The sequence below is a fragment of the Rhinopithecus roxellana genome, chromosome 7 (genome assembly GCF_007565055.1).
Source record: "Rhinopithecus roxellana isolate Shanxi Qingling chromosome 7, ASM756505v1, whole genome shotgun sequence".
NCBI lineage: Eukaryota > Metazoa > Chordata > Mammalia > Primates > Cercopithecidae > Rhinopithecus > Rhinopithecus roxellana.
The window spans coordinates 129,583,873-129,611,512 of record NC_044555.1 but is presented as its reverse complement, the minus strand read 5'-3'; the positions used below and the strand labels follow the sequence as shown (position 1 = coordinate 129,611,512).

The window sequence follows — 27,640 nt, the reverse complement described above, 5'->3', positions numbered from 1 at the left end:
TTTTTTTTTTTTTTGGTGAAGTCTCTCTCTCTCTGTGTTGCCCAGGCTGGAGTGCAGTGGCGCGATCTCAGCTCACTGCAACCTCTGCCCCTCTCCGGTTCAAATAATTCTCCCGCCTCAGCCTTCCGAGTAGCTGGGACTACAGACATGCGCCACCATACCCAGTTAATTTTTGTATTTTTAGTGGAGACGGAGCTTCACCATGTTGGCCAGGCTGGTCTTGAGCTCCTGACCTCAGGTGATCTGCCCGCCTTGGCCTCTCAAAGTGCTGAGATTACAGGCGTGAGCCACCACATCCGGCCAAAGACCATCTACTCTAGCCTCTGATATAGGACAGGATCTCCCTCTCCAGTCACCCCAATAAGTGGCCAGCCAGCCTCTAACTGAATGCCCACAGGGAACAAAGAGATCTTAGTTTCACTCCAGGTTTCCCCATCCATTTTTGGACAACTTTTATATTGGGAACGTCTCCCTGATACTACAGTGCAATTCTAGTTCAGTTTCTCCTGTAGGCATCAAATATCAGCACCAACACCACTTTTAACTGGCCCCTTTCTTTCTAAGTTTTTGTTTCTATTCCTTGTTGCCTCATCATATTTCTAATTCTAAACGGAATTTAAGATTGTAACAAAACACGGAGTCAGAACATTAATAATTGCAGGCTCCTATCTCAGAAAGGAAGCACGTGTGTCTGTTCCATTTGTTAGGAAGATATAATTGTTAGTTTGCTAGGGCTGCTGTACATAAACTAGGTGACTTAAAACAACAAAAAATGTGTTGTCTCACAGCTCTGGGGGCCGGAAGTTCAAAATCAAGGTGTCGGCGGGGCCATATTGCGTGACGGCTCTAGAGAAGCCTCTTCTAGTTCTGGTATTTGCCAACAATCCTTGACGTTCCTGGGGTTGTAGGCGCATCACTGGAGTGATGCACATGGCCGCCTTCTTCCTACATGTCTCACATTGTCTTACCTCTGTGTGTGTCTGTCTCTGTGTCCACATTTTCCCCTTTTGTAAAGACATAAGTCATATTGGATTGGAGCCCACCATAATGATTTCATTTTATCTTGATTACCTCTGTAAAGAGCATATTTCCAAATAAAGTCACATTCTGATGTACCAGGGGTTCAGACTTCAATATATCTTTTTGGGAGGACACTTTTTTTTTTTTTTTTGAGACAGAGTCTCACTCTGTCGGCCAGGCTGGAGTGCAGTGGCACGATCTTGTCATACTGCAACCTCTGCCTCCTGGGTACAAGCAATTCTTCTGCCTCAGCCTTCTGAGTAGCTGGGACTACAGGCACGTGCCACCACGTCTGGCTAATTTTTGTATTTTTAGTAGAGACGGGGTTTCACCATATTGGCCAAGCTGGTCTCAAACTCTTGACCTTGTGATCCACCCACCTCGGCTTCCCAAAATGCTGGGATTACAGGTGTGAGCCACTACACCCAGCCAGGAGGACACAATTTGTTTTTTTTTTTTTTGTTTTTTTTTTGAGACAGAGTCTCGCTGTGTCGCCCAGGCTGGAGTGCAGTGGCTGGATCTCAGCTCACTGCAAGCTCCGCCTCCCGGGTTCACGCCATTCTCCTGCCCTCAGCCTCCCAAGTAGCTGGGACTACAGGCGCCCGCCACCTCGCCCGGCTAGTTTTTTGTATTTTTTAGTAGAGACAGGGTTTCACCGTGTTAGCCAGGATGGTCTCGATCTCCTGACCTCGTGATCCGCCCATCTCGGCCTCCCAAAGTGCTGGGATTACAGGCTTGAGCCACCGCGCCCGGCCCACAATTTTATACATATATATGTATATATAATTAGCTATATAAAATATATAGATATATAGATATAGAATAGATATAGATATATAGAGAATATGTATATCTATATATAGAATATTAGATGGCCGGGCGCTGTGGCTCACGCCTGTAATCCCAGCACTTTGGTGGGGCGAGGCGGGCAGATCACGAGGTCAGGCGATCAAGACCACGGTGAAACTCCGTCTCTACTAAAAATGCAAAAAATTAGCTGGGCATGGTGGCGGGCGCCTGTAGTCCCAGCTACTCGGGAGGCCAAGGCAGAAGAATGGCGTGAACCTGCAAGGCGGAGCTTGCAGTGAGCTGAGATCTGGCCACTGCACTCCAGCCTGGGCAACAGAGTGAGACTCTGTCTCAAAATAAAATAAAATAAAATAAAATAAAATAAAAAGAATATTAGATATATAGATATAGAATACATAGATAGGTATTCCTAAACATTTGTAGTCCAGTGATGTAAGTTCAAGTGTTAGTCCTAGAGAAAAATTTCAGAAAGAAAATCCTTCATTCTTTGTTAAGGGAAGATAGATTACCAGTGGGGGGAAACTTCCTTTTTGTTGTTAATAATTATATTAATATAATATATATTTATTATTAGATATAATAGATGAGACTTTTATATTTATTTTTAACATTATATATAATGTATTTTAAAATATTATATATTATAATATGCAAATGATGAACACAAGTTTAACCAATTGCTTTTTTTTAACCAAGTAATTAATTGCAGGAAAAAGGCACCAAACCAACACCCTGTTCTTCTTTTTTTTTTTTTGAGACGGAGTCTTGCTCACTGTCTTGACTCACTGTCTCGGCGCCGTCTCGGCTCACTGCAACCTCCGCCTCCTGGGTTCAAGTGATTCTTCTGCCTCGGCCTCCCAAGTAGCTGGGACTACAGGCAAGTGCCACCATGCCTGGCTAATTTTTTGTGTTTTTAGTAGAGACGGGGTTTCACCGTGTTAGCCGGGGTTTCACCGTGTTAGCCAGGATGGTCTCAATCTCCTGACCTCGTGATCCACCTACCTCGGCCTCCCAAAGTGCTGGGATTACAGGCGTGAGCCACTGCGCCCCGCCCAATACCCTGTTCTTGCTCTTTTTTTTTTTTTTTTTTTTTTTTTTGAGACGGAGTCTCGCTCTGTCACCCAGGCTGGAGTGCAGTGGCACAATCTCGGCTCACTGCAAGCTCCGCCTCCTGGGTTCATGCTGTTCTCCTGCCTCATACTCCCAAGTAGCTGGGACTACAGGTGCCCGCCACCACGCCCAACAAATTTTTTGTATTTTTAGTAGAGACGGGGTTTCACTGTGTTAGCCAGGATGGTCTTGATCTCCTGACCTCGTGATCCGCCCGCCTCTGCCTCCCAAAGTGCTGGGATTACAGGCATAAGCCACCGCCCTGGCCTCTTTTTTTTTTGAGACAGGGTCTCACCCTGGGCTCAAGCAATCCTCTTGCCTCAGCCTCCCAAGTAGCTGGGACTACAGATGCACACCACAACATTCAGCTAATTAAAATATTATTATTATTTTTAATATTGCTAGGATAAGGAGCCATGACACCCAAAGTCAAATCTTTGTTATATGAAAAGTCCAGATAAGAGAAGTGTATAGTGATATTTACCAGTACAATACTCTTATCATATGTGGAGATGGGGTCAACTGCAAAGCACTTTTGGGAACATTCAGGCTTAGGGACACTCAAACAGACCTGAAGTTGGCCTGGATCTCTCTTTTAGTCGAGTTGGCAGAGTGAAAAGCCCAGCCCAGATGGAGCCAAGGGTCAAGTTGGTGTAGGGGAGAATTCACCCATCTTGCCTCTGATTTTCCCTGGAACCTCTAGCGTTTTCTGATTTCTGTATCTGTGCATAGAACTGGGAGTGGATGTGTAGGTCTGCTCTCAGGAGGAACAGATATCCAGCCTGTGGTTTAGGTTCCTTTTTCTAGCTAAGGGAATCCTTGGACAACCTCAGGGGCTAATTCCATTTGCCTGGGTAAACCTGGGGGCTCTACCAAGCCCCTTCGAGGCACCCCACCATTCTTCAGTACCTTGTGGACCTGAGGCTTCTGCTTCTGATTATGCTGCCTCTCAATTGCCTGGACTTGGTCTAGATATGGCTTGATAATTTCTTCTTTCCTCCCATGTAAAGGCCAGACTAGGGGAGAGTTCCACTTTGTCTTCTTTCCAGAGGATGACTTATCACAGGGATGGAGGAAAAGGGGTACAAAGAGTGCTGGCTCCACTTGGGGTCACTGACTAAGAGCTAATTGACAGGACATTGGGTACCGTTGGGTGGGACAGACATAGAGCCCTTGGCATCAGTGAGCCTAGAAGGTAAGCAGGTGTGCAAGTGGACAGGCCAGGACCCTTGTTAGGACTCTGTACTCTCTAACTATTATAGAAAGACTCTACTGCTACCCCAGGCCTTCAACTGGGAGACTGGAGAAGGAGTGGGGGAAGGGGTTAGCCAATAACCAGATTCAGGCCCTTAGGGGCTGGACAAGGAGGCACAGGGGCAGGTGGTGATTTCTGGTGGTCATTCATTAATTTCTTCCTCCTTTTATTTAAAAAATATTTACTGAGTACTTACTGTGTACCAGATACTATAGTAGACCAAGACTCCATTTTTAAAGGAATTTACGGTACAATAACTAAGGAATGGGGAGAAATAGTAGGGATCAGGGCAATAGTAAGAAACAGATTTGGGGATTTTCTTCTCCTCAGTATGTGTGTGTCTGTCTGTCTGTCCATCACTGTGTGTGTGTGTGTGTGAGAGAGAGAGAGCGCGCGCAAGAGCGAGAGAGAGAGAGAGAAAATTTCTCTTCCTACAATGTCCTCATCACAGAGCAATGCATCTTTACCTACTCTGATATGCACGCATGCCTCCCAAATTGTAGGCTCGCTAACAATGACCAACAGCCTTCCTATCAAAAGAACCTTTTCTAAAACCTTTTCTACCTCTCAGGAGCCAAACGATGGTGAATGGCCTCAGTCAGGGCATTATACACATGCACCAAGTGACCACATTCTGGGTGGGGCATACACAAGGTAGCTTTGGGTTTTGGAAAGATGCATTCTGGTCAAGTCAGTGAAAAATCAGCCAAGTAGCCTATAAAGTCAACTGTGGTTTATTTTGGACTTAGGCCACACCTAAGGGGCCATATTTTTTTCTTATGCGTGCACCTCACTTTAAGAAAACCTGTACTCAAAAATCCCAGTTTTGAAAGGGAGACGGGAATGTGCCTGACCATTTTTGGAAGCCATCTAGAGCCCTCATTTATTGACACAGGTGTATCAAAGAGGTGATGAAGCCCTTGAAGGAACATCTGATTCAATCCTCTGCCTTCTGATGATTTCAGATCACCTCAGGCAAATGGGCCTTTATCTGGTTTTGGCAGACTCCCAGAGACTACTAATGGGTTAAAAATGTGGCCGTGGCTGCCGTGGAGTTGAGAGGTCTGCACAGACACAAACCTACCTTGTCTTTTAAAATGAGAAGGGACTCTGGGGCTTTGTGGCAAAGGGTGTAGTTTGCTGAAAAAAATCAAACTCAAATAAATTGTTAAAACATAAACTGAATTAGGAGCATACATTTGGGATGTCCCTCACACTTCATGGAAATTATGAAATACATCTCTTTGTTCAAGTTTAAAATTCAACCAACTCAGCTTCTCTGCACAAAAGGGGAGGAGTTCCCATGACCTGATCTTTGCAATTTCCTCTAAAGTATGGCTTTCTGTATTTATTTAGGAATATTTATGTTCAGTCAGGGCATGGTTTACCCTTGTTGTGTAGCCTTATTATAGTTTGATTTCACATTAGACTACTCACCTTTTAGTAACCAAATTTGCGACCCAGCGGAAATTTCTCTCTTACAAGGAGCTTGGATTCTTATTTATTTCGCAACCTTTATTTGTGTATGAGATGAACCATGACATTTAAACTATGCTTGATAGCTTAACAGATTATAAGAACAAAACCAGATGGCCCAAACAAAAATAATGCTTTGATTGCTTTAAAATTCAATGTCAAAAATTAAAAACAGCTTTCAAAAAGCCTTGACTTTTTTTCCCCTGAGATAACTTCGAATCATATATGTGGACATATACTTTCCCCCAAAATTAGAAATATATAAAACATTTTAACAATGGTTATTTGGGGGCTGAGAAGGGTGTTTCCTTCTTTTTTCTTTTCGACAGCACCCAATTTTTCTGCAGTTACTTTTAGAATCAGAAATAAATTTTTAATGACTGCTTTTTAGTTTAATTTTAATGAAGCCTTTTTAGGGTTCGGTCAAGGTGTTTTTCTCTGCCGAGAAAATGGACATTGTTAAGCATTAGCAGTTCATAATTCTTCTTCCACACAAAATGATGAATAATGTGCGGTTACTTTAACACTGTGCTTCATGAGGTTGGAAAACTGAACCAGTCTCAGCGTCTTTAAAATTAATGTAAATTCTACAAAAGCAGTTATTTCATTTTCTAACTCACTTTAATGTACTTTCAACATCATTAGTATTAATCACAATTGTCACTTTCTTTGAGAGCAGTGAACCAACTAATTCCTTAAAACTGGGCTTTAAAAAGAACCTCCATTTTAAAAGGCTCTCAAACCTTGAGATAGTTTGCAGGGCACAGTCAGAATTTGACTGCTTGAACGTTTAAACTAAAGCGCCCACAAAGTGTTAGGATTCCTTTTTTTCCGTTCTTGTCTTCTAAAAGAATCTTTATTCTGACTCAGATTCATTTTTCTTTAAATCAGCTGCAAGAGAGTGAACAAACTTTGCTGCAAATCAAAGCCCTGACAGTTACATTTCCCTGAAATAATTGCATGCTGCTTTGGAGTTTCCTTTTCCCTGCTGTTTCCTTTTGTTTTGACAACAAGTTTCTGGGAAAACAATATACAAATGATAACTATGCTGTCACGAGTATACTGAATTTTAAAAATAAATAACTGTCGACACAAAAAGCTTCCAGGGGCCTATGGAGTGAATTCTTTTTCCAAACCGTTCCAAAACCAGATGTGGAAATGTTTAGCTAATTCCCTTTCCCATTCTTCATGCAAAGAGTTCATACGTGTCTCTAACGACAGCAGAGGAGATGGGGAGACCAAAAATCCTGTCTGCTTTCAAAGCGATTTCTCTTACACTTCTCAATTCACTCTCTAACATCACAAAACTAATTTGGACTTCAGCTTTTGTCTCTTTTTAAAAGGATTTTTTGGGGTCCTGAGATTAAAAATGCTCTGTGCTTAGACCAATATTCAATCTCTTTATTATAAAACATTAAAAAATAGAGCTCATGGTAAGAACATTTAAAATCTACCCTCTTAGCCATTTTGAAATATACAGTACATTATTATTAGCTGAAGTCACCATGCTGTGCAATAGATCACTAGAACTTATTCCTCCTGTCTAACTGCAACTTTTTACTTTTTGACCAGTATCTCCCCTTACCCCTTCCACTCCACTCTCTACTTCTTAAAGTAAGTCAGTGGACGTGTTAACCAGCTTGATCTAAAATAATCATTCCACAATGTATACATAGATCATTGTTACGTGTATACAAAGAACACTGTATCCCATAAATAGATACAATTTTTATTTGTCAATTTAAAAACAGCACAGCTGCTTAACTTTATAAGCAGCATTTTCAGCATAAAAAATTTTAACGATGGGGAGTTAAGTGGTAGCTCTTCTTCCTCTTTCCTTTTTTTGTTTGGGCCAATCCACTCTCTTCCTGTCTATAAGAAGAAAAGGGCTGTCTTGGTTTCACAAGTACTATGAGATCTCAGTCTGGCTTTGCTAATCAGATTGTATCACTGTCAGTGACTGACATAGATAGCTCTTAAACATAAACACTGGCATTTTTCTGAACTTAATTAAAAGAGCATATGTGTTTACGGGGGAAGAAAGGAAATACAGTTTATATTCCCAAAATGAAACGTTTTATGATTTTTTAATGTAGAGAATTTATTAAGGCTTATTAGGGAGTTCTTGAAAAAAGGGGAAAGAGGAAAACTCTGTTAAAGGAGCCAGTGGGAAATGTATATGCATAAACTCCATTTACAAAAAAACAGAAAGCTACTTGTATTCTGTGGCTTCAAGGAAAGCAAACATTTTGCATCCAGGTGTTATTAGAAGCTCTGGGTTTGCCTGACCTCTCTATAGCTCAGTTCAGGACGCTGTGTACCAACAGCTGAGCCCTACTTGGCTATACAAATGCATCTAAGCTCATTGCTTCAGGCATGTTGCAGGACTAATTTGCAATCGAGTTAAAATGGGGCTACAGTAATACAGACCCTGAGACTGCTTTTTTTTCTCAGCCCAGAGGACTCCCCAAGAAGCTGGACAGTAGTCCCAAAATGAGTGGACCCTTCTTTGCATTTATTTCTTCCCCAGTCCCCAACTCCACGTCAGCTCTAAAGAGTTCTAAAGACTTTAAATAGAATTCTGCCCACAGCTCCTGGGATACTGTGCATGGCCCGCATGATGGCTAAAAATACCTTCAGTTGGGCACCCCCACACAGCCCTCTCTTCTGGCATCTCCTTCCCATCTCTAGCCCCTCAGCCTTCTTTTCCCTCTGCCCACAATAACTAGAGCCCACTTTCTCCCTCCCTTGTTCAGGATCCCATTCTTCCAGCACATCTCAGCAAGGTGTTAGAAAAGTCAGCTGATGAATTCACACTGTGTTGTGAATGACTTATAGTCATCCCCAAGCCGGGCATGGTGGCTCACGCCTGTAATCCCAGCACTTTGGGAGGCCAAGGCAGGCGGATCACCTGAGGTCAGGAGTTCGAGACCAGCCTGGCCAACATGGTGAAACCCCGTCTCTACCAAAAATACGAAAATTAGCAGGGTATGGTGGTAGGTGCCTGAGTCCCAGCTACTCGAGAGACTGAGGCAGGAGAATCGTTTGAACCCGGGAGGCAGAGGTTGCAGTGAGCTGAGGTCGTGCCACTGCACTCCAGCCTGGACCACAGAGCGAGACTCCATCTCAAAAAACAATAATAATAATAATAACCATCCCCCAACACACACACACACACATACACACACACACATACACACACACACTCTACCCTTCCCTAGGAATTGCAGGTAGCAGGAGAAGGGAGGCTGCCCGCTTTGAGGATCTGTTCTCAGCAAGGAGTAAATCCCAAAGTGTGCCAATGAGCTAGCTTTCTAACTAGCCAATGAGTTTTTCTAGCTCATTTGCAAGCTCATTAGAAAGTACATTCTGCTTTCACCCTAATCTCCTTTCTCTCCCCTTAGAGATGAGCAACCTTAAACCTGGGTCTCAGTGACCTCCTCTTTAAGCTTTATCTGAGCTCAAGGGTATGCTGTCACACGCCTAGTCATCTTCATTTATTTCTCCTATCACATGGTGAGCTGTTCTTGGCTTTACGAAAATCAGAGGAAACGGATTCTGCCGTGTTCACATTTGGAGACTTGTACTAAATGAACCCCTAAACTCAATGACGTTATTGAACCCCTTCCTTTGAGACTGACTCAGTGCAACATAATACAAGAAGTGAATGTGTGGGGGTGGGAAGTGAGGTAGTCTAAAATGATTGCTTGAGGGACAACAGTCTCATTTCTCAGAAATTCTAGACATTTTATAATTATATTTGGATTATCTTTGGGGAGGGAGGAGAAGGAGTACAGGAAAGATGCTTGAGGGAGGGGGAGGAAATGGATGGCTTAACTCTCTGGAAAAGAGTAGCCTTAAACTTGGGTGTTAATTTTGGGGTTTGAACAAAAATAGTTGTTTCCTTGGCCTAGTCCAGAACTACTTAAGGAGGAGGTTTTCATTCAGGGCAATTAGGCCCAGGTTGTGGGATGATGTTAAAGAAAGAAGGAAAGAAGGAGAGAGAGAGAAAAAGAGAGAGGCAGGAAGGGAAAGAAAACCTACCTAAAGCACATTTAGGACAAGGTGGTCTTCTATAGACCAAGACAGTAGTGCAGTAGTGATGGGGTGATTATCTCAGCTTCCAAAAGACGCCTCAGCAAATGTTATGCAGTATTCCAGAGCAGGTGGTTTCTTTACTTAACTGTTGAGTCATCTAGGACCAGCTCACATCAGAATGTACTTATTTGTGTTGTTATTGTTGTTTCCTTTTTGTTTGTTTTGGGGTTTTTTGGTGCAGGGGAGAGAAAGGGAGTAAGTTTTTGTTTGTTTCTTGCTGCAGCTTCTACTTTTGCTTTGTGAAAAACAAACCCCAAAAAAGTTGTCCCAGGAGAGACATTTCAGAAGGAACAAAGAGGAAAGGAAGGAGCCTGGCAGACCTGTGGGGCTTCTCTTTTATACCCTCAACACCCCTGAGAGAATAAGGAATCATTAATGGCAGAGTGAAAGACAGACCAATCTGTGCCAATCAGAAACAAAACATTTCTTCCAGGCCAGTGCATTTTTCTAGTGGGCTCCTGTGCCATGGTTTCCATTAAACAATGCAGCAAATTCCTCACTATCAAGGGAAGAGAAAGAGCTGCATTTTTGCAACTGGGGAAAAAGGAGAGAAATGTCTTGGGATATTTTTTGGCCCATTGCTATGCACATAGTAGGCATTCAACAAACATGAGTCAAAGAATGAATTTGTGCAGGAGTTACTTATCTCAGCAGGGAACGAAAGTGAATCCCTATATGCATGTACATTTCCTTCCAAACTTTAGGCGCTTTACTATGTGATTTATGTCATTTTCACTTGTAAAATGAAAGTTGAGTTGGAAAACATTGGATGATGTTGCTCTTGCTTTCTTCTTTCTTCATCTGTTACCTCCTTCTGACAGCATGTTTTAGATACTTATTCCTAGCACTGCTTTTTCTCCTCACTGGTCTGCCTGCCACTCTTTGAGAGCTAGAAGCAATGTGGACTAGGAAGTGGCCACAGAGCTTTCTATTGAAAAAGAAAACATAAAAAGCTAGAGAAAATAAAAGAATGTAAAGCAAAGATTTAAGGAGATATCTTGTCAATCAATGTGTAAAGTACAAACTCAATCCTCCTTCTCTCCCTTCCTCCCTCCCTCTCTCTCTTTCTTTCCTTTCTTCCTTTTTTTTTTTTTTTTTTTTTTTTGAGACAGAGTCTGTCTCTGTTGCCCAGGCTGGAGTGCAGTGGCACAGTCTTGGCTCACTATAGCCTCAACCTCCCAGGCTCAGGCAATCCTCCCACCTCAGCCTCCCGAGTAGCTCAGACTACAGGCGTGTACCACCACACTCGGTTAGTTTTTTGTATTGTTTTATAGAGACAGGCTCTCACTATGTTGCCTGGGCTGCTCTTGAACTCCTGGGCTCAAGCAGTCCTCCCACCCCGGCTTCCTAGAGTGCAGGGATTACAGGCATAAGTCGTCACAACCTGGTCCCTTTCTTTAATATAAGATGTTTACAGTAGTCTTCATGTGTAATATGCATTGAAAAATGTAAAATTCAAAACCAGCATGTTTTTATGTTTCCGCAATTTCAGTATTTTACAAGGTGTCCCAAAGAATTTATCAGGGACTCTATTGGTCATAATGACTTATGATGCCACTGCCAGTTTATGAAGCATTCGTATGATCCTTTTAAGTAAGCCACTCGGCAAAATTTCAATATTTGGTTGTTAAGAATAAACCACAATTCCTTCATAGGTTTTTATTTGATCAAATTTGTTGTAACAACAACAAAAAAGCAATAGGGAAGTGTTCATTAGTATGGTCTATGAGAGGACATTGAGGCCCCTAAAGAGGTAAGTGTTGCCATCTTGAATTAAACTCTATCTCCTATCTCTTTATTCAGTGTTTGACACAAAAACTGTTCTGTTTTGGGTTAGTCTTGACGTTAAACACAAAAGGATGCCAGTCCTGATCAGTGTAAACTGTTGTTCTACATATTAGGGATATGTGTTTTATACTAGAACAGCACGGGAAAGTCACTTTAAAAAGCCATTGTAATCGTCCATAAACACGTGAGTTCCAACAATGAAATTAAAGTTCAGTTCTCTCTCGAATGAGTGTTTTCCTCTTCTTAATGCTTTAGGAACAGCCTTTTGCTTAAAAAATATATCACGTTTGAACTTTCAATAGAAAATAAGATGACTTGCCTCTTGTGTTTTTGTGTGCTCTAGAAATCCTCACTGGACGGCTTCCTGTTTCCTGTGGTTCATTATCTGATTGGCTGCAGGGATGAAAGTTTTTAAGCTCATAGGAGTGATGATCCTCCTCACCTCTGCGTTTTCAGCCTGTTCAGGACAAAGTCCAATGACTGTGCTGTGCTCCATAGACTGGTTCATGGTCACAGTGCACCCCTTCATGCTAAACAACGATGTGTGTGTACACTTTCATGAGCTACACTTGGGCCTGGGTTGTCCCCCAAACCATGTTCAGCCACACGCCTACCAGTTCACCTACCGTGTTACTGAATGTGGCATCAGGGTCAAAGCTGTCTCTCAGGACATGGTTATCTACAGCACTGAAATACACTACTCTTCTAAGGGCACGCCATCTAAGTTTGTGATCCCAGTGTCATGTGCTGCACCCCTAAAGTCCCCATGGCTCACCAAGCCCTGCTCTATGAGAGTAGCCAGCCAGAGCAGGGCCATAGCCCAGAAGGATGAGAAATGCTACGAGGTGTTCAGCTTGTCACAGTCCAGCCAAAGGCCCAACTGCGACTGTCCACCTTGTGTCTTCAATGAAGAAGAGCATACCCAGGTCCCTTGTCACCAAGCAGGGGCTCAGGAGGCCCAACCTCTGCAGCCATCTCACTTTCTCGATATTTCTGAGGATTGGTCTCTTCATGCAGATGATATGATTGGGTCCATGTGATCCTCAGGTTTGGGGTCTCCTGAAGATGCTATTTCTAGAATTAGTATATAGTGTACAAATGTCTGACAAATAAGTGCTCTTGTGGCCCTCATGTGAGCACTTTTGAGAAAGAGCAACCTATAGCAACTTCATGAATTAAGCCTTTTTCTATATTTTTATATTCATGTGTAAACAGAAATAAAATAAAATTCTGATCGCATAAAAATATGTTGGGCATTTTTATTTAATAAACACATATCTCATTTTTAGTATGGGCCAGGCATTGTTCTAAGTGGTTTGCAAACATTGGTGCATGGTCCCTTCTCTCTAGGATGACTTCCCTCTCCGTCAAGTTCCTCTAAGAAAGCCTTCCGCAATTGACCCTCTGTCTATATCCCCATTTCCCTTACACTCTGCACCACTAACTTAGTACTCAGCCACATCGTTTCTTAGTTCAATCTACAACTGTGTCACTTTTTATCCACAAAAAACATAGGTTGCACTGGTGAATTATAAACTATCAATGGTTCTAAGAAGCACTCACGTCACTACCCACCAGCTGTATGGTAAATTCCTGATGCCAAGAGCCAGAGCTTATGCTTTAGCCACAGACTGATAGTGCTTTGTTTTTGTTTTTGTTTTTTTGAGATGGAGTCTTGCTCGTCACCCAGGCTGGAGTGCAATGGCCGGATCTCAACTCATTGCAAGCTCTGCCTCTCGGGTTCACACCATTCTCCTGCCTCAGCCTCCCGAGTAGCTGGGACTACAGGCGCCCGCCATCACGCCCGGCTAATTTTTTGTATCTTTTTTTATAGAGATGGGGTTTCACCGTGTTAGTCAGGATGGTCTCGATCTCCTGACCTTGTGATCTGCCCACCTCGGCCTCCCAAAGTGCTGGGATTACAGGCGTGAGCCACCATGCCTGGCTGATAGTGCTTTGAAAGGAGTTTTTCTCCCCCAACATCTATGATCAGAAAATTTTTGCTCAAGTTTGGCTATTAGCTTTCTCAAAGGGGTAAGAGAGAAAGGGGAGGAGGAAGAGAGAAAGGGAGGAGTAAGAGTAAGTGAATTGTTCAACAGAAATTTATTATTGAGGCCAGGAGTGGTGGCTCATGCCTGTAATCCCAGCATTCTGGGAGACTGAGGCAGGTGGATCACCTGAGGTCAGGAGTTCACGACGAGCCTGGCTAACATGGTGAAACCCCATCTCTACTAAAAATATGAAAATTAGCTGGGAGTGGTGGCGGGCGCCTGTAATCCCAGCTACTTGGGAGGCTGAGGCAGGAGAATTGCTTGAACCTGGGAGGCGGAGGCTGCATTGAGACAAGATCATGCCATTGCACTCCAGCCTGGGCAGCAGAACAAAACTCCGTCTCAAAAAAAAAAAAAAAAAAAAAAAAAAAAGTCCAGGCACGGTGGCTCATGCCTGCTGTAATCCCAACACTTTGGGAGGCCAAGGTGGGTGGATCACCTGAGGTCAGGAGTTCGAGACCAACCTGGCCAATATGGTGAAACCCCCCATCTCTACTAAAAATACAAAAATTAGCCAGGTGTGGTGGTGGGCGCCTGGAGCGCCTGCTGAGGCAGAAGAATCACTTGCACCTGGGAGGTGGAGGCTGCAGTGAGCCAAGATCGTGCCATTGCACTCCAACCTGGGTGACACAGTGAGACTCCATCTCAAAAAAAAAAAGAAAGAAATTTATTATTGAGTGCTACTACTTGCTAGGCACTGTCCTAGGCACAGAGGATATGGCAGTGAGTAGAAAGGGACTCAGAAAAATTGAGGTCACACAGAAAAAATATTCAGACTGCAACAAATGCTATGGAGAACCTAAAATAAAGTGATATGAGATAAACTGGAGAAGGGACCAGCGTATTTAGGGAAGGCCTCTGAGGACTTGTCATTTCAACTGAGTCTTGAATGTGAAGAAGGAGCCAGTCCTGGGACAATCTGGAGAGAACACATTCCAGATAGTAAAAGCATCTCATTTAATCTTCACTACAACCTGTGAGAGAAATACTCTTCTCATATCTATTTTATAAATAAGGAAACTGAAGCACAGAGTGATTAAGATACTTGCCCGAGGCCACATACCTATTAAGAAGTAGACTATTTCGAAACATCATACTGTACACCATATATATATAATTTTTATTTGTCATTAAAAATAAATTAATTTGGCCAGGCACAGTGGTTCACACCTGTAATCCCAACATATTGTGAAGCCAAGGCAGGAGGATTGCTTGAGCCAAGGAGTTTGAGCCCAGCCTGAGGAACATAGAGTGACCTCATCTCTACAAAAAAATTTTAAAAATTAGCCAGGTATGGTGATATGTGCCTGTAGTCCCAGCTACTCGGGCGGCTGAGGCAGGAGGATCACTTAAGCTTGGGAGGTCAAGGCTGCAGTGAGCTGTGATCGTGCCATTGCACTCCAGCCTGGATGACAGAAACCCTGTCTCGAAGATAAATTAATTAAAATTACACAACGTTGACACAATGTTTGCACATTTAATATAGGCAAAGTGCTTCAGCAGGGCGTAGATTTAGAAATTCGGTCATGGTAGTTGAAGAAACAGAGTGGTTAAATTTAAAAATCCCCTGCCTCTTCTTGAGGAAAACTAAGTAATAATCCCTGAAAACAGTGTATTCATGCAACAAATGTTTATTGAGCCCGTCTTATGCACCAAGCACTATGTTAGATGCTGGGGATGCAGTGGGGAACAAGACTGACACAGTCTAATTGGGGTAAGGCAGACAAGTAAAGAGGCCTACAGAGATAGAGGCTATAGAGGCTACTGCAGTCCAGAGAATGTGCCTGTGCATAGACGTGAGGCCTTGGGCTGAGGTCATCAGAGAACATGCCAGTGGTCTGGTCCAATACAATGGAGGTAGTGTAGCAGGGTGGTGATGGTGGTGAGTGATGAGGCTAGAGCATGAGTGGTATACGAGACTGTGTACAAGAGAGCTAGCACATCCCCACCCCCCATCCTCTCTTCAGAAGCTAACAAATTGTTTAATACTAAAACACAGGCAAGCAACTTTGCAAACAATCAATACTAGATACATTAGACTTGGGCTACGAGGTGCAAGTTGAGCATTTCACAACTGCAAGGGTGATATTCAGAGACTTGCCCTGAAGTTGCATAATGTGTCAGCCTTGGAAAAGACTCAAGACCTCCATGGTAATAACAGGAGTTACTATGTGTCAGACACATTATACATGATCTCATTTAATCCTCACAACAGCTCTACAAGATGAAAATGATTTTCTCTGTTTTATAGATGAGGAAACTAAGGCTCAGAGAAATGGAGATTGTACCATTAGGAAATGACATCACTGGAACTCAAACCCAGGTTTGTCTAGCGCCAAAGTCCACTTTCCCCTCTATGCTCAAAACTCACTCCCAGAGAAGAGAGACCTCCATGTGGACTAGAAGATCCAGGAAGGTTTCTTGGTAGAGATAGGCAATGACCCTACTGTTAGAAGATGAGGAGGACTTGGCTAAGCAGAGAAGAGGATGAAGAGTATTCTTTGTGGGCATAACCCCTGGAACAGGGTGGACAAGTGCACCGTGTTAGAGGGAGGCCACTTAGGGGGCTATTGCTCTCACCTAGGTGAGAGGAGATAAGGACAGCAGATGGGAGAAGGAGTTGAAGGGTAGGAAGAGAAGAAAATGAGACCCATTTCAAGTGAAGAACAACAGGACTTCATTCATTCTAGCCTACAGGAAACAGTTAAATGTCTATATAAGCCTCATTCACGATTAAGAGAGAAATTGAATTTGGAGGGTGGAAAGCTCCAGGCCTTACAGCAAAGAGACAGGTTTCATGGAGGACAAGACTTAAGCTATGCTCTGATTTGTCTGACTGGATATATGTGAAAAAGAAGATGTTGACTCAAAGATGTCACCATCAAGAGCCCTAGAAGCTCAGAAGACATGGTAAGCCCTGGACTTAAGTAAGGAAATTGGGGTGATGGTAGAGGATGGGGGGGAAGATGAATCTAGGATGGACACGTTGAGTTTGAGATGACAGTGACATCCAAGTAGATATGTCCAGGAATCAGCTCAAGAAATGCAATTACTGGGAGATAAAGCCTTGGGGGAATCACATGAGTGCAGGAAAGAGAATTCTCTAATACTCAATCCTCATGGCATTGTTAGAAAAAGGGCAGGAGAAGAACAGTCATCAAAATAGATAGAAGAGAAGTGATCAGAGATACGGAAGAAGTATGACTCATGAAATTTTAGGGAGGAGAGTTGGGTAGACTATAGTCTCCAGTACAACACATGACAAGAGGGAGTAAGCACAGGCTTCAAAGAATTGGGAGCCTTTGAATTGGACCTGAAGTGAGAGGTAGAATTGAATCAGGTGAAGATGTAGGGGGAGGGCATCCCAGGCAAAGGAAACAGTAAGAACAAAGATGCAGGCCAGGCATGGTGGCTCATGACTGTAATCCCAGCACTTTGGGAGGCCGAGGTGGGAGGATCACTTGAGCTCAGGAGTTCAAGACCAGCCTGTATTTTTACATTTTTGTATCAAAAATATGAAAAGAAAAAAAAAATCAGCCAAGCATGGTGGTGCATTGCATACCTGTAGTCCCAGCTACTTGGGAAGCTGAGGTGGGAGGATTGCTTGAGCCCAGGAGGTGAAGGTTGCAATGAGCCAAGATCGTGCCACTGCACTTCAACGTGGGTGACAGAGAGAGACCCTGTCTCAAAAAAAAAAAAAAAAAAAAAAAAAAATCTGGTCAAGGATCATGCATGGGTTAATGTCTCAGGATAATTGGGCATAATTTTTCAAAATTCAATAGTAATCTGTACTTGTTGGCTTGGACGTATCATTACTCAGTAAAAAGTGTTCTTCAAACATTTCAGGTGCATGTTTGATCTTCTCAATTCGATTGTATATTTTTTGAGCAGGGCAGGGTGGGGGCTCTCTCCTGTTTGTTTTGCCTTGCTTTTTTTTTTTTTTTTTTTTTTTTTTTGAGACGGAGTCTCACTCTGTCTCCCAGGCTAGAGTGCAGTGTCGTGATCTCGGCTCACTGCAGCCTTTGCCTCCCGGGTTCAAGTGATTCTTCTGCCTCAGTCTCCCGAGTAGCTGGAACTACAAGCGCGTGCCACCACGCCTGGCTAATTTTTTGTATTTTTAATAGAGATGGGGTTTCACTGTGTTAGCCAGGATGGTCTCAATCTCCCGACTCCGTGATCCACCCGCCTTGGCCTCCCAAAGTACTGGGATTACAGGCGTGAGCCACCATGCCCAGCCTGTTTGTTTTGCCTTGCTTTTCCATTACTTGGTGAAGGTACCCAGTACATGGTCAATCCAGGTGACTGACTGACTGACTGGTACTGAGAAAGGGTGTGGGAGCCCATGAGCTAAAGGAACCATTCTAAAGATGGGAAGATAAAAACACCTTGTGAAAAACCTGCATTTCAAATTGACTAATTCATTTGCCTTTTGAAAATGCCACTTCAAAAGAGTGTTTTTCTCCTTGACTGTGGTAATGTTCTTTAATTTTTAAGATGACATAATTTATAAAAATCCATAACAGTGTTAATCATATTTGTGATAATAAGATGAAATCCTTCATTGCCAACAAAAGAAATGAACATTTTTACCTTTCAATCTCTGGGAAAGCCAAAAATGTCTGAAACCGTTTGTTATGATAATTGCTTGTCAAATATTTAAAACTTAGGGCCATAGCGAGATTTTTCACCCATAAAAGGAAACTCAAAGTAACGTTTAAATTTTTATTCTCGTAGCCTGAAAGTAGCCAACCAGGTTTTTTAGAAAACTGTGTAAAGTATATGTAAATGTTAAGGGCAAAAAGTATTTTCTCACTACTTTGAACCTATAGCCCACTTTGGAGATGCATAGAAATACACCCGTCCCTCCTTCACAAGTCATGAAGGCTTAGTCAAGCATTAAACTAAGCACACACACACACACATACACACGTTTATAAGAAATACATTATCAGATCCTGTCATTTGCAACAACATGGAGGGAACTGGAGGTCATTATGTTAAGTGAAATAAGTCAAGCACAGAAAGGCAAACATTACATGTTCTCATTTATTTGTGGGAGCTAAAAGTCAAAACAATTGAACTCCTGGAGCTAGACAGTAGAAGGATGGTTACCAGAGGCTGGGAAGGGTAGTGGGGTGGGTGGTGGGAGGGAACTGAGGATGATAAATAGGTACAAAAAAATAGTTAAAAGAATGAGTAAGACCTAATATTTGATAGCACAACAGGGTGACTATAGCCAATAATAATTTAATTGTACATTTTTAATTAACAAAAAGAGTGTAACTGGATTGTTTGTAACACAAAGGATAAATGCTTGAGGGGATGGATACCCCATCTTCCATGATGTGATTATTACACATCATGCCTGGATCAAAACATCTCATGTACCACATAAATATATACACCTACTACATACCCATAATTGTTTTTAATTTTATGAAAAAGAAATACATTATCAAGGGATGAGTGTTTATTTAAATAAAAAATAAAAGCTGGCTTTCACGAAAATGTCCTTTAATTCTAATTAGTGTTAATCCCTACAATGGAGCTCTACAATATCCTGTTTAAATTATAATTTTATTTGAGAATAAAACAATGGGTTTAAAAATTGTAATTATACTTGTTTATTTCCCACAAAAGAGAGAAGAGAGGGAGTGACTTGCAGTCTTGTGATTGTTCTACAACTTTTTCAGGAGAAAACAAATGAGGTCAGATTTCCGCTTATAAACTCACGTTGGTTATATAATTACAAGGCCTTCCGTATTCATTATCTATTGCTGAATAACGGATTACCCCCAAAACAACAAACCTTCATTGTGTCACAGGTTCTACGGGTCAGGAATCTGTGCACGACTTAGCTGAGTGCCTCTGGCTCAGTGTCCCTCGTAAGTTGCAATCAAGCTGGTGGCTGCCACTGTGGTCATCTCAAGTCTTAACTGGAGTTTGGAGAATCCACTCCCATGCTCACTCAAGTGGCTGATGGCAGAAGACCTCAGTTCCTCTCTTGTAGCTTTCTCCATAGGCTGTCCAAGTGTCCTCATAACATGGCAGCTGATGAAGAGAGAGAAGGGGAAGGGGATGACAAAAGGCCCAAGTCACAGAAGTGACATCCCATGGCTTCTGCCTATTCTACTTGTTAAAAGAGTCTCTAGGTCTAGCTCACAAGCTAGGAGGGATTACAGAAGAGTGGGAACACCAGGAGGCAGGATTAGTGGGGACCAGCATAGAGGCTTCCTACCATCCCTTTAATCTTATCACACTGGCAAACTCCACAAATGCAATGTCCTTCAGTTTATTTGTGTAAATACCGTTAATGTCAAAACACAGGGTGGAAAAGGACATGCTATGCCACTGCTGTTTCCTTGTGTCCATCAGTTATATTTTCCCTCTTCAACGAAAACAAGTTACAGGACTTGACTGATTGGTGAAAATCATTTCATAGGAAGCTTCTATTTATTTTTATAACAGGAGATTGACAAAGACAGTTAAAGTCAAAGGAAAAAAGCGTAAGATGTAAATCAAATAATAGCAATGATGATACTGGGTAGAGGCGCTAATGTTGGTTCTAATTATGTTCCCCACATTAGCAGTAATATGAACTCTTTCAACAATTCTCTAATGTAATGTAATTCAGATCAGGCCAAGGATACTCTAAAGTTTTTCAGAGTGGGGTGAGGAGGTGGGGGATCCAGGTAATGTGTGTCTGTGTGTGTGTGCACGCACGTATATATGTATGTATATATATTATGTATATTTATATTTATTATTATCCAGCATCCAAGGACAAGAGGCAGGGGACTTTGCTTATTGACTTGCATATGAGTAAGTCATATAGTACACTAAACTCCCCACCACTTGCTACTTCCGTTTTTCTTTGTTCTTATCCAATTCACAACCATCTGGCATGGCCAGTGGTGAGGTTCCTGTGGCACCTGAAGGGCAATGCATGAAATCAAAGTAGCTCCCAGAATGATGAAACACCAGTAGCGGAGAGGGGCTCACTTACTTGGCCTGGGCAGGTGGTGGGATTGCAGGAGGGCGCATAAACAGGTTTCTGAAAGGGAAGTGACAGGTTTTGCCCAACTTTGCTATGTAGCTTTGTCAGCATTCATTGCTAGATGTTCTCTGACAGGTAAGGGGGAATTGGTCTGAGTCCTAGAAGTAAATGCTAATACCAGTTTTTAAATATAAGGGAACATGAAATAATCCCTACCACCTGGGAACATGAAAAAAATTCCCTGTCAGCAAAGGCACTTTTATTTTACAGTTACTAGGAAGAATATTTAAATTGCTCAGGTTCTTTTCAATGTTGTTTTGGCTTTGTCATAACACCCTATTATATAAACACTATACGAATGTAAATTATTCACCTTTTAAAGTTACTTTAAAATTTTTGACTCTTCGCCAAATATATTTCTTTCTATCAAGAGCTCTTTAAAGCTCTGTCTGCAACTTAAGCACACATCTTTATAAGAAAAGCTCGTTTTCCAAGTAATGCCTACAGAATATTTATTCTATTTTTGAAGCTGTATTTACATAACAAAGCACTAAAGGAAGCCCAGTGTAGGGAGAGAATCGAGTCCTAAAGCAACAGTGAGACTGGTTTCTATGGAGTTAGAGAAATTCTAGCTCTCTCCACTGCCAAGGGTGGGTCAGGACAGGAACAAATTGACCCAAAAGTAAGCCTCAATGTCATTCCTACAGCAACTCCCTGTGATAATTTACAGTCTGCAATCAAAATAAAATAATCTCTTCAAAAATCTCGTTCTTTTATGGTTCATTCTACAAATTAATTCTCATTTTCATTTCATATTTCATCAATTTAACTTTCTTTCGCTTTACCCAGGTAAAGAAATCACATGTCTCTAATGATAGATGCACCTAAACTCTAAATAGGTTTTGGTATTTGAGTTACAGCAAGTACAGGGAATATCTAAGTTGCCCAAGTTACTTTCAATGTTGTTTTAACTTCGCGAAAATATTTAATGACAATTTTTTTAAACTGCCCATGAAAAAGAACATTCTCCAGTTTGAAGCTCTGCCACTACCAAAAAACAAAAACAAAAACGAAAACCAGTCTCAATCCAGAAGGTACGTACTATATTTTCACTCCTCTGTTCCATCAAATCAGCACACAATAGTAAGTTTCTGTCTTTCAATTAATTTTTTAACCTGATATTTACTGGTATTTCATAGCATACTTTGTATGAGTAATTAAACAAAAAATTGATTAACTTTAAAGGTTAATTAATATCAAGTCCTAGTTGGGACTTCTGGTGTGTGCAAGTGCAGGTGTGTGAGAGAGGGAGGGAGAAAGGGAGGGGGGAGACAGGGAGGGAATACCTGGGGTGGGGGAATAATCCAGTACATCTCCTGATACAGAATAGGCATACGATAAATAGTATTTTTCCACTCTTTATCTTCCCAAATAAGAAAGTTCACTCCAGTGTGGCATGGAGAATGGGATATTCTAATTATTCAGGTAGTCCTAGGTTTACCATAGTTTGTAGTCCATAGGGTTATACCATATAAGCCCAGTGAATCTATTAAAAAACACTGCTTTCATTACATCACGCCCCTGCCCCTTTAAAAGCATCACACTGAAAAAAAAAAAAAAAAGGCTCTATACCATCCTGCAACTAAAGTCACAACTCCTCCGCCTACTTCCAGGCCCCCCATAATCTCTTTTTTTTTTTTTTTGAGACAGAGTCTCAGTCTGTCGGCCAGGCTGGAGTGCAGAGGTGCAATCTCAGCTCACTGCAACCTCTGCTGCCCGGGTTCAAACAATTCTCCTGCCTCAGCCTCCTGAGTAGCTGGGATTACAGGCCCCTGCCACCACACCTGGCTAATTTTTTTATTTTTAGTAGAAACGAGGTTTCATCGTCTTGGCCAGGCTGGTCTTAAACTCCTGACCTTGTGATCAGTCCAACTCGGCCTTTGCAAAGTGCTGGGATTTCAGGCGTGAGCCACCGCGCCCAAGCTTTTTTTTTTTTTTTTTGAGACAATAGTCTCTGTCACCCAGGCTGGAGTGCAGTGGCACGATCTCCACTCACTGCAACCTCTGCCTCCTGGGTTTAAGCTACTCTTCATTCTCCTGCCTCAGCCTCCCAAGTAGCTGGGATTACAGGCACATGCCACCACGCCCGGCTAGATTTTGTATTTTTTAGTAGAGACCGGTTTTCACCATGTTGGCCAGACTGGTCTCCAACTCTTGGCCTCAAGCAATCCACCCGCCTCGGCCTCCCAAAGTGCTGGAATTACAGGCGTGACCCACCGCGCCCGCCCCCCCTTCCCCCCCACATAATGTGCCATCACCCTACTTGTCCAGCCCAGTCTCTAATTCCCCAGTAGAAAGGCTCTGTCCAACTAGGTCCATCTCCTTTCAGTTCTTCTCTGTCTCCTGGCCTCTGAAAATGCTCTTTTGCCCATTCCATCCAAATTCCACCTTCCCTTCAAGGATCAGCTTGAAGCTTAAAAGTATAAAATGATGGTGACAGATTTTCAGGAGACAGTTTATAGTACTGAGCAGCTAATTTAAAAGCAAATTAATTCTATATTATTCCAGAGGATGTGTGCCAAGTGTCAGTCCCAGATGGACATCTGTGAAGCCAACGTGTTAGATATGGGTTCAACAACCCTTGGTCAGCACCAAGAACACCAAATGGTGCCTAAGCCAACTCTTGAGGATGTTAGCCATCATCTTTACCACCACCACAGCACCTTGTTCTCACTTCTTCTGGTTCCTTTTTTCCCTTCTCAGGTATACGTTCACTTAACAAATATGTATTGGATTTCTTTCTAACTTGGCTGGGCACAGTGGCTCATGCCTGTAATCCCAGCACTTTGGGAGGCCAAGGCAGGTGAATCACTTGAGGCCAGGAGTTTGAGACCAGCCTGGTCAACAAGGTGAAACCCCGTTTCTACTAAAAATACAAAAATTAGCCAAGTGTGGTGGCACATGCCTGTAATCACAGCTATTTGGGAGGGTGAGGCATGATAATTGCTTGAACCTGGGAGGCGGAGTTTGCAGTGAGCTGAGATGGTACCACTGTACTCCAGGCTGGGCGACAGAGGGAGATTCTATCTCAAAAAACAAACAAATAAAAACAAACAAAACAAAACAAAACAAAAAATATGTATTGGACATCAACGGATGCAAAGTATTGTGCAAAGCACTGAGAAGATACCTATAGACAGACATGTCTCTACCCTCTAGGAGCTTACTGTCTGCTAGGAAGAGACTCTCAGAACAACTAAGTTCATTAAAGTGCTGTGACAGGACAGGCCAGAGGCAGTTAACTCCAACTCTGAGGCCATCTGAGAAGCCTTCATGGAAGAGGTGGCATTTGAGCTGGGCCTAAGAAGGATGTGGAAATGGAAGGAACAGGGATATCCAGCATAAATGCATAAAGAAGGTGTGACTGGAGGGTAGGAGATGCAAGCAGAGGTGAAGACTGGAGCCAGATTGTAGAAGGCCTTGAATGCCACATTAAGGAGTTAAGCTTTTTAGTCATCTGCCTTTTGTGCCAAGGATTAATATGATCAAAATTGTGTTTTCCCACCAGAACTCCATGGACCACTGGGAAAGGAGCAGAACTCAGCTGAGAGATCAGTGGGGGGCCTGAAAAGGTCACCTTGATGACATCATGGTGGCAAGTGGAGACTCTGAACTTGAGGACAGATAGTAGGGACAGAGGACAAGGACTTAGTTTTCTTTCTCTTCTTTCATCTTCTTTCTTTCTCTCCTCTGCCCTGGCCCTTGCTCTCCACCCTACTCTCGTTTTCACTCTTCCCTGCCTATGGTGTCGGCATTCCTGGGGACTCTGGACTAAAGAAGCTGTTGAGCCCTGGGTTTAGGGCAAATGCTAAAATTAAAAACGGGATCTGGATTTCCATTTCCTCTTCCACGCGTAGGGCTGGGGCTTACTCTGGTCATGAACCGCTGCAAAATCCCACCCAATCGTAAGCCCAAGAATAATTTAAAGAAACAGGAGGCAAAAGAAATGGCATTATCCATCAGTCCTAGACACTCTATCGCTGTTTTTTTGTTTGTTTGTTTTTGTTTTCTTTTGACAGTCTTGCTCTGTCGTCCAGGCTGGAGTGCAGTGGCGCGATCTCGGTTCACTACAACCTCCACCTCCCAGGTTCAAGCGATTCTCCTGCCTCAGCCTCCCGAGTAGCTGGAATTACAGGCAACCACCACCATGCCTGGCGAATTGACACTCTATCTCTTACGTTTTATTTTTTTTTAAATGCAAACGGATGTTCGGGGGAAAGAATGGCAACCATGAGTGAGTTCAGTTCCGGATGATGTCGTGTTACCATCTCTCATGTAAACATTTCAGATATGCACATTCACTTTCTCTCTGCTATTTCAACAACGTATTTCATGCTTTGGAAAATACTGCAGCTGCATCTTGGTTTTAAACAAAGATAGCATCCCTTCGCACACTTCAATTTGTTGTTCCCTCCTATTCTTTCTACCCAGCAAGATATTATTTGCCCCCAGGAGTGTTTTCTTTTCATATAACAAGATCCCGAAAGCGATGTCATTCAGACATCACAAAGCAGAGCTCTGTGCTTTTTACAGGACATCCTTGGTGCTGGTCACTTTTGGTTGGTGTTTTTGTGTGTTTGTTTATTTCAATTTTTTTTATATCAATGGAGCAACCAACCTTCCAAAGGCACTTCAGCTTCCCTCAACAAGATTGCATTTAACAGGTTGACACTGATATATTGGGGTTTTTCTTTTCTCCTTTTTATAATTAGCTGAAATTCAAGGAAAGTGCTAGAAGTGTGAGGTGAAACTGATTACCATAATTTTATGGTGAAAGCAAGTGACTAAATCTAGCCTAGTACTATACTTGAACCCCCATTATGGCCACCACACCTACAAGAGATGGGTTTTTGGTCTCCGTGCCCCTGTCATTACATTTTGCTCTGTCAGTTCATGCTCTGTGCAAAGGACAGCAAGTCCTGGCCACTTACAGGTTGCACTATAGGGCCAGCATGGTGTAAAGAGACACTGAGACTGTCCTACACCCCTTCATTCTCGCCTTCCTTAGCAAAAAGTTCCAATCATTGCCGTCATCTGAGACAGTCTTTGATTTAATGGGCAAAAATCCAGGAATAATTAAGACAATGATACTACACACCCAGGAAAAAAAAAAAAAAAAAAGGAAAAAAAGGCCTGGTTTAAAGAAGAAATCCAGGCAGCACTGAAGGCAGTGATTCTGCGTCTTTGAGGAGGGAAAAGAGATCTAGAAATCAAAAGCAACAGCTACCGATGACTTACTAAGCTTCTCTTTGGCAGAAAGGAAAAATTTACTAATTCATTCTACTTTTTCCTGGTGAGATCATGGGGGTAGGACAAGTTAAGATTAGAATTTTCCTCTCAAAGTTCTGAGTTTTGCAAATAACTATATTTTATAACTAATTTCATAAAATAAAATAAAATAAAAATTACCAAAGGACACTGTCTTTTTTGTTTAATCTGAGAGTAGGACAAGCATTCTTACATTATACATTATACAGTTACTACTCACTGCTAGCCATTGCTTGAACCCTGAAAAAAAGCCTTTACAAATAACACAATAGAAGCTTCATAACACAATTACAGTTGTTTTCTTTCTGTTAAATTTTTAACTCTATCCTGATTTTATCTCTCTAAAGACTTCTGGATATTTACAACATAAGGAAAGTCTTGTTTCCCTAACTCAAGGCCTTCATTAAAAACACAATCATAAACAGCATTTCTATTTAAAATAAAAATGGGAAGTTCTAGAAATCTTCGTTACTTACAAAAATAAGTTTTAATGCAACTTGATTCTCCAGTATCTATTTCCCAAGATTCATTCACAGTTGCTTTCCAGAAAACATTTTCCAAAATTTATGCCAAATACCATGTTATGCATAACTTCCTTGCTGAATATCTCTAGTCTAGAGCTAATTTACTTTTTTCAGCTGTGCCTTCAGAGCCTTCAAAGCTATTGCTCCCTCGGCTGACTATGATTATTCCTTATCAATATAATTTCCGAATGTTTCAAGGAACAAAAAGAGAAAGAAAAATATGTGCTATTTTCCTGAAAACAGCTGCCTTGAAACACTATTTCAGAAGGGACCAAAAAAACAATAGATGGTGTGCAATTTTCATTTCAGGTTCCTAGTTGCCCCGTGAGAAGTTGCCTGACTACCAGTTGGAGGTCCCCCCTAACACCCCAGTTGGTGAGCTGTGCCTGTTTTCAATGCTAGGATAAGTTTCTCACCACTTCTCAGGGCAATTTATATCCTGTGAGTTTTGTGAAGTTGGGAAGGGCCTACCAAAAGAGAAGCCATTTGCAGAATCAGGGTTTGCTTCAAAGGTCCTAAGAAAATCCTTGAGATATCACAGTTGAAAAACATTTGAAGGTTGTTCACTTGAGTAAATGCTTAAGCTTGTCCTCCCTTACTTTCTCCGGCCTGTAGCAATATTACTCACCCTCAAAGAATTCATCAATATTCAACTGGCTCTCCAATTTGCTGAGGTAGCAAAAGGAGTTTAATAAAGAAAGCTGCTACAATTTGTCTTTAGAGAACATGCCACAAACTCAACTTTTATCTTATGTCGCTGGAATCTTCTGCCCTTTTACTAATTTAGGTGGGGAAATGAATGCTTACGTGTAGCAACCCAAGCAAATTTACCCACGAAGTCAAGCCTTAAAAACTCAGCAAAGCCTTTCATCCCAAGGGCACCGGAGCTTTATAAATGATCTATCTGAGGATTTAGAAGCGTGTTCAGTCACGTCTCACAGCCCGGCAAACTTTCAGCCCTGTCCACGAGGGTTTTTGAAAATCTCAACAGGGAAACTTGTAGCTTAGTAATAAGAGTTTTTAGCGCCCACCGAAACTGGACAAGTATCAGCCGTTTTAAAAACCTTTCCTGAAAAGAAAATCTTGCCCTGTAAAACCTTTTTGGTTAACTTTTCAAAACAGCTTTGCAGACCCTGGAAGACGCTACTCTTTTCCCTCCCCGCGCCCCGGAAAAGAGCCGCAG

General features: G+C 42.2%; 1 protein-coding gene across 3 annotated transcripts in view; it reads left to right on the top strand.

Moving 5' to 3' along the window:
• The window catches only part of PLAC1 (placenta enriched 1), a 169,407-nt gene extending 156,610 nt beyond the window's left edge, over positions 1-12,797 (top strand). The window contains exon 3 of one of the 3 annotated variants that reach the window (XM_030934014.1): positions 11,901-12,797. In XM_030934014.1, coding sequence (XP_030789874.1) covers positions 11,959-12,597 — 639 coding nt within the window. In that variant the 5' untranslated portion in view covers positions 11,901-11,958 and the 3' untranslated portion in view covers positions 12,598-12,797. The remainder of the gene's footprint in view (positions 1-11,900) is intronic. The other 2 variants (XM_010371667.1, XM_010371669.2) reach the window with 2 other exon arrangements.
• Positions 12,798-27,640: the final 14,843 nt, after the last annotated feature.